This window comes from Marmota monax, unplaced genomic scaffold (assembly GCF_021218885.2).
Source record: "Marmota monax isolate L192 unplaced genomic scaffold, Marmota_monax_Labrador192_F-V1.1 WCK01_AAM20220418_F8-fsc00701, whole genome shotgun sequence".
NCBI classification, from domain to species: Eukaryota; Metazoa; Chordata; class Mammalia; order Rodentia; family Sciuridae; genus Marmota; species Marmota monax.
In genome coordinates this window covers 138,423-148,924 of record NW_026692643.1, presented here as the reverse complement: position 1 = coordinate 148,924, position 10,502 = coordinate 138,423, and the positions used below count along the sequence as shown (strand labels likewise).

Below are 10,502 nucleotides of genomic sequence, written 5' to 3'. Positions count from 1 at the left end.
AAAGTAAGGGGTTCATATATCTTCAAGAATAAAGACAACAATTTAAGATTGATTACTATAGAAATTCTTACCACATGTAAAGGACATAGATCACAATATGAGTATTACAGAGGAACCAGGCATTTATAAGTATACTATGCTATATGCATAATGTCCAACTGATGCAGCAGTGATTAAGAATTGGTAAACTGGATGTACATATACATACATATGCAATAAAGAGGGCATGACAGTAATATGTTCAATATTATAACAATAATGTTAAATATTATGATAATTATGATATTATGACACTGGCTATTTTGATAACAATAAAATCTAAGTATTTAAATTTAAAGAGCATTGTTGGCATACTACATTAGTCAGTATAGCTGCAGTGTTTATTAGAGGTGTGCTGCCCACTTACAAAATTTATCTTGGTTTTCAATTAAATTGAAAAAATAAATCAGAAATGGCCTGCTACACATAGATTATGACTGAACCCCCACATTGTTTTATTGGTAGTCATTAGTCTATTGCTCTCTGTGAAAACTTGAATTTGTAAGGAGAAGATAAATTCACTGAGGTGTGAGAAGAGAGCCTTTCACCCACGGAGGACATCATGGCAGAGAAACGCCATCTGGAGGTTTCAGTTACAAGAGAGCCATCCTGTGATTAAGGGAGAGGCTCTGGGTCCTGCTCATAATCCATGCTGAGTATTCAACACTAACTTCAAGTGAAGAAGCTTGTTTGGACAAGTCTTAATTAACAGACTGGCGCTTGTCTCCTGCCTTTAAGAACCTAGGATTACTTAAATGTGAGAGCCTGCAAGTAGCATAGTTTGTTTCTTTATGTTATTTATGAAATTATCAACTTTTTAAATAGGAATTTTCAGTCTAACATAGCAGCTCTTTGAGTACCTAATAGATGTGGAAGACAGTTGCCCGGAGGGTGTTGTACTGACTAATGGCTCCTGATCAGGAGGAGAAGTGGTGACCAGGTGAGGAGGTGGGCGTGGTGGGGCACACCCCTGCCTTTGTGGAATAGAGAAATTTAGTCATGTTTTCTTTCCTAAACAGCAAAGTCTGATTTCAGTGGTTATACATTTTTGTTTAGATTGCTTATTTAAATTTTAAATTTCAATTCATCCTAGTATTGAAGGAAATCTCCAGAAACTCCCTTAAATACAAGTGTGAGAAAACTGAAAAGTTACAATCACAAGAGAGAGTGCAACATCCACTAATCTACATGAATTCAAAAGTCCTCCAACAGGGAGATATTCCAATGTAGAAACCTGGGATTACACAACATGGCTTCTTTGGGCCAGGATGACATGAAAGGCATCACACTGGCAATCACAGGCCTTCTCAGACTAGCACTCTGCTGCAGCCTGAGAGAGAGCCTTGTATAAAAGCTGTGTATACATTTTTTCTAATTTAGCTGGAATTGAGAACATACTAAACTCCTGGCAGCTATGAACCATGGAATGCTAAGGAAAATGTTTTGCTGGAGAGAAGAAAATTAAATAACTAGGCCTCCAGGATAAGGCTTTCTGTCAGGTGACCAAGCCATTTTAAGGAAGTTCCAGATCCTCATTTTAACCAGGCCCTTTTCCTCAGCCATCCTCCTGCCTTCCAGGTTGCCCACAGCCATGGAGAACTCCACTTACTCCACAGGGATTAACTTCATTCTTCTGGGGCTCTTTGACCACACACAGACCCATCGAGTCCTGTTTTCTCTGGTGTTCATGACCTTCATCGCCTCCCTGGTGGGCAACACCCTGATGATCCTGCTCATCCACACAGACCCCAGACTTCACACCCCCATGTACTTCCTGCTCAGCCAGCTATCCCTCATGGACTTGATGCTGGTCTCCACCATCATCCCCAAAATGGCAGCCAACTACCTGCTGAACTCCAGGTCCATTTCTCCTGCTGGCTGTGGTTCCCAGATCTTCTTGTTCCTCACTCTGGGAGGGGGAGAGTGCTTCCTCCTGTCAGCCATGTCCTATGACCGCTATGTGGCTATATGCCACCCATTGCGCTACCATGTTCTGATGAGCCACAAGCTGTGTTCCCAACTGGTAGCAGGCTCCTGGCTTATGGGAGGGATTGATGGGCTGATGCAAGCCAGTGCCACTATGAGTTTCCCCTACTGCCACTCCAGGGAGATAGACCACTTCTTCTGTGAGGTACCTTTGTTGGTGAGCCTAGCTTGTGCAGACACCACTGTTTTTGAGCTTTTCAGGTATGTTTGCTGCACCCTGATGCTCTTGATCCCTCTGTCTCTCATTGTGGCCTCATACAGTCTCATCCTGGCTGCTGTGTTAAGAATGCATTCTGCTGCAGCCAGAAAGAAAGCCTTCACCACCTGCTCCTCTCACCTGGCTGTGGTGGGGCTGTTCTATGGCACCCTCATGGTCATTTACATGAGACCCAAGTCCTACCACTCAGTGGGCCATAGCAAAGTAGTCTCTGCATTTTACACCATCTTTACTCCTGTGCTGAACCCCCTCATCTACAGCGTGAGGAATAAAGACGTCAAGGGGGCCTTCAGAAATTGGCTGGGCAAGACACATGCTATGTGATTCCAACACAAGGATTTACCAAAATTGCACCTCCAAAAATGGATTCATGTTGCCTTTACAAATTATTAGTTTATTTGCTCTATTGATCTGCTGATTTTGTGTTCTATCAATTTATTTTGTTTTCACTTTGCCATTTTATCTTTTAAGGTATTTCTGTGCAGTGTTTGGTGAATCAAAAATTTCATTGTACCAAGTGATAGACCCAGTCTGATTCCCTCTTAAAATTGGGAGCCATCTCACTAAAAGACATGAAAATCTAATTTTGGCTTTACTATAAATTACTGCAAATTCTGATCTTGCTTGGAATGCCTGCCCCTTCGTGCCTTGAACTCACCCATGCCTGGCTCTCTCTGACCAGAAAGCAGCCCTCTCTAAACTTTAATGATGCTTCATAAATCTTGGCCTTCCCTGGCCAAGATAAGTACCCTCACTGAGGCTCTAATGACCTTCATAAATTCTGATGTCGGGGCCAGCAACAATGTAAACTAGCCTTTGTGTTATGCTCCTCAGAGTTTTGTTATCTGTAACCCCCTTTGTGTAACTTTCTGGACTATAAAGCTGAGCTGCAAGAAAGCTGCAGGGCTATGTTGTTGCTGTGGTTTTTGTTGGGAGAGGTAGCCCAGCTGGTTGAAACAATAAGCTTGCTTTAATTTTATTTTAATTGGAGTCAGTGGTCTTTTCTTTGCCTCCTGGTCTAACACCAAGTTTCCTCTTGGTACTGTTGAGATTTCTTTGTTCCCTCATATGGAATCTAGCCCAAGAGATGCCAGAGTCTGTGGATAAGAACATTTTGGGTGCCATGTTCTTGCCTGCCCACTGCATCCAGTTGGTTCCAGTTGCAGTTAAACCCAGGGCTGAAGGCAAGTGTTGAAGGTGCCTGTCGTTATGACACTGCTGTCTCTGTCCTCACAGTGAACAGCCTTGCTTTATACATTGGGTATGTTTTATTCTCCTGTTGAATCATCTCCTGTATAAAGATGGTGACTTCAACTCTTGTTTCTTTTAGCATCAGTCATTTTATTTGAATTCAAGCCTATCTGGCTGCTCTCTTTGGCTTCCATTCATGGAATATCCTCTTCTTTCCTTCACTTTCCTCTGTGTGTTCTCACATGTGAGGGGTTCTCTTGGATGAACATAGGGTTATACTTTGGTGTTTTTAACCATTCAGCTGCTTAACGTTTTATAACCAAAGAATTTATTCATTGTGTGTTCAATTTATTCATTTTATGTTCAAACGATATAATTATTAATAGGTAAGAACTTATTACTTTCCCTTGTTTTTTCTATTTTTGCTGTATGTTAATTCTTTTTTTTTCTTACTATATTCCATGTAGTTAAGCAATTGCATCTATTGTTATGTTTTGAATCTTTGCTTTTGGTTTTCATTGCATCAGGTTTTTTGCTTAGTGATTACAAAAACCTCTATGGGGACTATTACACAGTAATATCAGGTTATATTAATCAAATGATTACTTAATTTTGATTACCTTCAAAAAAAAGAAAAAAAGTAATTAAAGCAAGACAGTTGTGTCTCAGTTGTACAGCACTTGCCTAGGATGCATAAGGACCTGCACTCTGTCACCAGCCCCACAAATATACATACATAAATGTGAATACTCCATTTTAACTCCACTCCTTCCTCATATTTACAAGGCAAGTTGACATGATCTATAACCTTGTATCTTGCATACTTTTGAACAAATAATGGTTATTTTTAATAGATTTGCCTTTCAAACTTTGAACTAAGGAGAACCAGGGTACAGGCCCATTTGTGTTGCTGGTGTTTTGATTGTGAATTCAGACTTCTCTGTTCACTGGGCTTTGTTCCTCTAATTGTCTTTCTGATGCTCAGCAAGGCCCTGTCTTTCCCTGACCCTTGACTTGGTGCCTGTTTTTACTGGTGAATGCCGTGTGGGTGAGGTAGGAGCTCTGCTGTTCCCAGCCTACTGTGAGCAGTGTTCTGCTTGATGTGGACCCTGAATCAGGAAGTCAAGTGCTCTGAGCAGAAACTCCCCCTTCACTACCCTGAGGGGATTCATTTACAACCCAGGGAATCAACTTGAGTGTATGACCAGCTAACTGTGCAGTTGTGGGAGAGAAGTGAGTCAGAATTCTGACAGTAAGATGTTCTGTTTGTCTTTTCACATTGTGTCAAATGTGCACTTGTACTGAAACACAGAATGGAAGGTACAGATCTATCCACATGTGCTATCTTCCTATATGACTGAGGAGGTGTGATCACTGTCTCTGGAGACAAGGGGAATATTTCCCTCGATGTGCCATGAGCAGTAAACCTTTTTTTTCCTCTTTGATGTCAGCATCACTTCAGGACTTGTGCTTGGAAAAGAAAAGTGAGTGATGGAAGGAAGTGTTCTCGTGGAAGCAGAAGCTTTGGGAGCCTTCATCTTGCTCCTCTTCCCTCTCACTCTGGGTGGTGGAGAGTGCTTCCTCTTAGCAGCCATGTCCTATGACCACTAGTGGCCGTATGCCACCCTCTGCGCTATCCCATGCTCATGAGCTGGCCACTGTGTCTGAGGATGACCGTGGGGTCCTGGTTCCTGGGATCAGCAGATGGGCTGATGCAGGCAGTTGTTGCCCTGAGCTTCCTGTTTTGCAGCAGGTGAAATAACTGCCATATAATTTCTTCTGTGAGACCCCTACACTGGTGTGCTTGGCTTGTGCTGACACATCTGTCTTTGAGGATGTCATGTACTTCTGCTGTGTGTTGATGATCCTGGTGCCCTTCTGCCTCATCCTGACCTCCTACAGTCTCATCCTGGCTGCTGTCCTCCACATGTGCTCCCCAGAAGCCCACAAGAAGGCCTTTGCCACCTGCTCCTCACACATGGCTGTGGTGGGGTTCTTTTATGGAGGTGTGATTTTTAACTACAAGAGACCTAAATCCTACAGGTCAGCTCACCACGATAAGGTGGTGTCAGCTTTCTATAGCATCCTCACCCCTATGCTGAACCCCCTCATCTACAGCCTGAGGAACAGTGAGGTCAAGGGGGCCCTGAGAAAATGTGTGGCCAGTGTCTGGCCTTGGATAATTGTGGGGACAAGTGCATGGAGTACTGCATACATGGCATACATTAAGGGCGTCTAAGTGGCAGGCTGCTCCCCTGTGCTAGGCATGTGAGCAGCAGGCCACTTACCTCATAGGCACAGCCCTGGGCATGAGGCCATGTGTTGCAGTCCCTGCACTTGCTCCATGGCTCACTCCTTCATTGGTCACTGCAAAGACAGCAGAATTTGCATTAGTGATTGCCTGTAATCTACTTAGCTACTGCCTGAGTATATATACATGGTAACTGCACAATAAAATCAAACCTGTTTCCTGCTTAGTCTCTGGAAGTCTTGATTAGCGACTCCGAAGTCACATTCTCCTCTACACTGTTCCATGGACCTCCTTGCTGGACGAGAGAGAGCTCACACACCTGACACCTGAGCAGGCATCTGAAGTAAGCCTATAAGACAGGGTGTGGAAGGGGAAATGGGGAACCTACTGTCTCGCAGCTGTAAGTGCTTCATACTCTCTTGGATACTCGAACCCTAAATAAGAGAGAAGTCCAGAAGTTCTGGGATATAAACACTAACCCATGGGTCAATACTGCTGATGTTTCTGATCCTAGGATATGGGACAAGGCACAGCAAGCTGAAGTGAGACAGGGGTATATTTTGCCACTACATTTTTTTTATTGTGACAACAATTGAGCAAAGTTTAGGGGGCCCTGCAACAGACCCTTGCCATACAATGATGGCCCTGGGGGAAGATGAGGCTGTGAGAGACAGACAGGGGGAAAAAGGCAAGGGCAATGGCAACTGCCTCCTTATGAGGCAATGCCCAAGCCAGCAAGGAACTATCACAGCTTAGAATTGACCAGGCCACTGGACAGGCCCAAGCCATGGTCTCCCAGAAACCTATTCCAGGAGCCAAAGATCCTTTTGAACATCTATGTAGGATAAGAGATGAGAAGTGGGGTGAGGGAGTACAACCCTTCCCAGTCAACACGGTCCCCACCCCAGAGCACCTTGCAGAGCAAACGCTTGAATCCCTCAGTCTTGAACTAAATTGCCCTCAGGACTGGAGAGACCTAGCCAGAGCAGCTCTTGAGCCTGCAACATTTTTGAAGTGGAAGGCATTCTCCTGTGATGAATGTGAACAGCGGGGGGATCCTAACCACACCACAAATGTTAGCCTCCCAGCTGAGTGCTTGCAGGAGAGGGAATCTACAGTTCCCCTGTGGTACAAGCCACAGGCCCACCAAATTATTTCCATCAGGGGCGGCTCTGTACTCTGAGAGCCTGGAGGAAGTTGGCAGCTGGGGAGGGACAGTTTCCATACAGGGCTTAAGGCAGAAGGCCACAGAGGACTTGCCACAGTTTACCAACAGGGTAAGCAAAGTAGAAGAAGAAAAGGTGTCTCCTGAAGTAGCCAGGGTGGCCTTAGCCAAGAAGTCGATCTGGGATGGACTAAATAAGGAACTCAGAGCAGCAGTGGCAACATTTTGAAATGACACACTGGATGACTAGAATTTGGCCCCCCAGGATATAGGGACACAAGCAGCTCAAGCCTCTCTGCTGCCCTCAGACATGACAGTTGCATAAAAGCAGGACTAAGGAGGCTTGCAGACAGCTAGTCAGAGACTGTAAAATGTGCACCTTTTCTCCCCAAATCTAATGCTCTATGCCAAATGGATGTCACTTACTTTGCAACTTTTAGAAATTTAAAATATATTCATGTAATAATTGATGTCTATTCAGGCTGTGTAATGGCCACAGCCTCCACAGGAGAAACCACAAGAAAGGTCATCTCCCATCTACTTAAAATATTTTGGAATTATGGATGTTCCCATGTCTATTAAAACTGACAATGGGCCAATCTATACTAGCAAGACATTTGAAGCAGTTTGCAATGATTGGCATATACAGCACGTAACTGGGATCCCCTACAACCCTTAGAATCAAAGCAACATAGAAAGAACATACAAGGAATTAAAGATCATGCTACAAAACAGAGGGTGAAAGTAGTCCCCTCTTGATGCCTCTTATTTGCTTTAATTTTCTTCCAATGTCAAAATCTTCTATGGAAACAGCAGCCCGTAAGTATTGGCCCCCCCTCTTGTGTCCCCTCCCATCTATCTATGGTCTCATGGAAGGATCCCATAACAAATACATGGGATGGCTTGGGGCCCCTCTTAACCATGGGTTGGGGTTTTGGATATGCTAAGAGGAGCCTCACCCCATCTGGGTGCCTGCCAGAAAGTCAAGTCCTGGACCCCCAGAACCACCAACCAATAAGATGAAGACACTAACTCTGGAGGAAAAATCTCACAAGCAAAGGACTCAACAACACAAATGGAACTCATGTAGAGAAACCTGGGGTGATATAGGTCTTGTTGAACAAGTCTCCAGATTGGCCCCTTTGCCTGGTGACAACCCCATCCCGGGCCTATTCTGATGGTCCTAGTGTGTACAATGCTCACTGCTAACAGTGAAGCCTCCCATGAGGTAAATTCAGCTTTGGTCACTAGGCCACCACCTTTAGCATTGGCCAATTGGGAAGGAGCCCTACTCAAACTCTTTTCCAATAAGTCCGACCTTATTGATCCTGAGTTACCCATCCAGGAGGTAACCGTACCCTGGAATACCAGCATTTCCATACCTACTCTGCCCATTTGTTTCTCTGAATTAGATAATGTCCCCTCTGTTTTGCTCTTGCCAATGAAACTATTGTAGATAACTATAATAAGTCACATGTTGGGCTGTCTCTCACAGACCTTAGAGTTTTAGTTAATGCTACCTGTAGCCAGAGACTCCCCCATGGCAAAAGCAAGAAACCCTTGCTGCCAACATGCTCAACAACGCTTTTGGAAAGCTCCCCTCAGATAATGATAGCATCCCATGGAATCAGTGTGTCACTGCCATAGCTTATCTCCTTGATAAGAGGAATTTCTCTTGGGAAGAACAATATCTATGCACCTGGGCAGGCGAAGCTCCCTGGAATGTAACTGATGTGCCCCCAAACCATATGGACCACTGCAGTAACTGCTATACGGGACAAGCCACTACCAATCAGTATGCAGGAAATCAGTATGGCATGATTGACATCACGCCAATATTGCTAGCTGCTACACCCATCAAATAGGTGGCAGATGGCTGGATGAATGGGTCTATATTGAGTCCAGACCCTGACCATGGACTTGCCTTTGTGCCAAATTATACCCATACCCACTATGCACAAGCTTGTGTGACACCACCCTTTGCCATGCCAATAATCAACAATACTGATGGCATAAACATCACTCATACAGAGATCCCTTGTGAGTCAATACATCCTGCTGGCTCACAAATTGTCTAATCCCTGCTGTGAAAACTAAAGGTATATTTATCCTCAGAGTGCCCCCAGCAATCTGGCTTCCAGTGACACTGTACAGACAGCGGAGGAGTCCATAGGGCATAGAGATGAAGAACATTCTGAATGAGATCCTGCACCAGACAAGGCATGCAATTAGCCTTATCATCACTGGGATTATTGCCCTGGTGACCACCATCGCAGCCACAGCCACTGCCACTGCTTCCCTCACTCAGAATATCCAGACTGCTCAGACTGTGAACAATGTGTCCACTGCCGTGGCAGAAGCCTTTGCCATCCAAAATGACTTAAATAAACTGACCTGAGCCACTATTTTAGTCATTCAGCAAGAACTAGACCTCACCAGGAACAACTAGATATTCTGTTTTGTTGCAGAGGCTCACTTGTGACTCTGAGTTTCATTGTATTTGTGTCACCCAATATGCTGTGTCTGAAAACGTAACCTTACACTTCTCCAGTTTTTCTCTGCATATTAAGGGCACTTGGGATGCTAACTATATTATGACTATGCATAACCTTACTAAGGCAATTGTCAAAAACAGTGAGACTAAGATGTCTATCTTGATAACCTCCTCTTTCTTCCAGGGACTGACTGAACACTGGAAAAACCTGATAGGCAAAGTAATCTTTATAATGCTATTACCCTGGTCCTACTGTTTATTATAGTGATAATTTTTTCCTGTGTTGTGAGGCTTATGTAACCATGTAAAGGCCACCAAACAAAAAACAACAATGCTGGCTGAGGTCCTTGAAGCACAGTCAGAGGGAGGAGATGTGGGGACAAGTGCCTAGAGTACTGCATACATGGCATACTTTAAGGGCATCTGGGTGGCAGGCCACTCCCCTGTGCTGGGTGTGTGACCGGCAAACCACTTACCCCATAAGCACAGCCCTTGGGGAGAGGCCATGTGTTGCAGTCCCTGTGCTTGCTCCACCGCCCATTCCCCAATTGGTCCCTGCAAGTACAGTTAGCAGAAATTGCATTGGTGGCTGCCTGTAATCTGCTTAGCTACTGCCTGAGTATATATACATGGTAACTGCTCAATAAAATCAGATCTGCTTCCTGCTTGGTCTCTGGAGGAGGTCTTGATTAATTACTCTGCAGCCATACTCTCCTCTACCTTATTTTGAGAATCTTTTCGCTGGATGAGAATGAGCCCATGCAAATAATGACTAAAAGGTTATCTACTTGCCCAAACAGGAAGGCCTATACAAAGACCTTGGTATTTCTTAGGGAGAAGGTATTTAACTTTCGTATATAAATAGATATAGATATAAATATATCTTTTCTGCTTTACTCTGGATCATTCATGAAGGTCCACACTTTGAATCTGTTTACTGATCTGTCTTCAGCAGGTCAAACTGTGGATTGTTAAAAACTGATGTGAATCTGCAATCTGTGTATGGGGTGAAGGTGGGAGTTCATAACCCACTTGAATCAAAGTGTGGAATATGATATGTCAAGAAATTTGTAATGTTTTGAACAACCCACAATAAAAAATTAAAAAAAAATAAAATGTAAATAACATTTCTATGTCATCCACCACAGTGGTTTCTTTT

The 10,502-nt window shown here is 44.0% G+C and overlaps 1 protein-coding gene and 1 pseudogene across 1 annotated transcript; both read left to right on the top strand.

The window, feature by feature from the left end:
* Window positions 1-1,630: 1,630 nt before the first annotated feature.
* On the top strand, window positions 1,631-2,566 carry LOC124093750 (olfactory receptor 2T33-like). Its single transcript, XM_046446320.1, has one exon. It carries the CDS (start codon window positions 1,631-1,633, stop codon window positions 2,564-2,566), a length of 936 nt encoding a protein of 311 aa, XP_046302276.1.
* A 2,358-nt stretch (window positions 2,567-4,924) lies between these two features.
* Window positions 4,925-8,714, top strand: LOC124093749 (olfactory receptor 2T8-like; annotated as a pseudogene).
* Window positions 8,715-10,502: the final 1,788 nt, after the last annotated feature.

What these genes read in the sequence shown, in the direction of transcription:
- LOC124093750 (XM_046446320.1), top strand. Translation starts at nt 1,631, where the DNA reads ATGGAGAACTCCACTTACTCCACAGGGATTAACTTCATTCTTCTGGGG.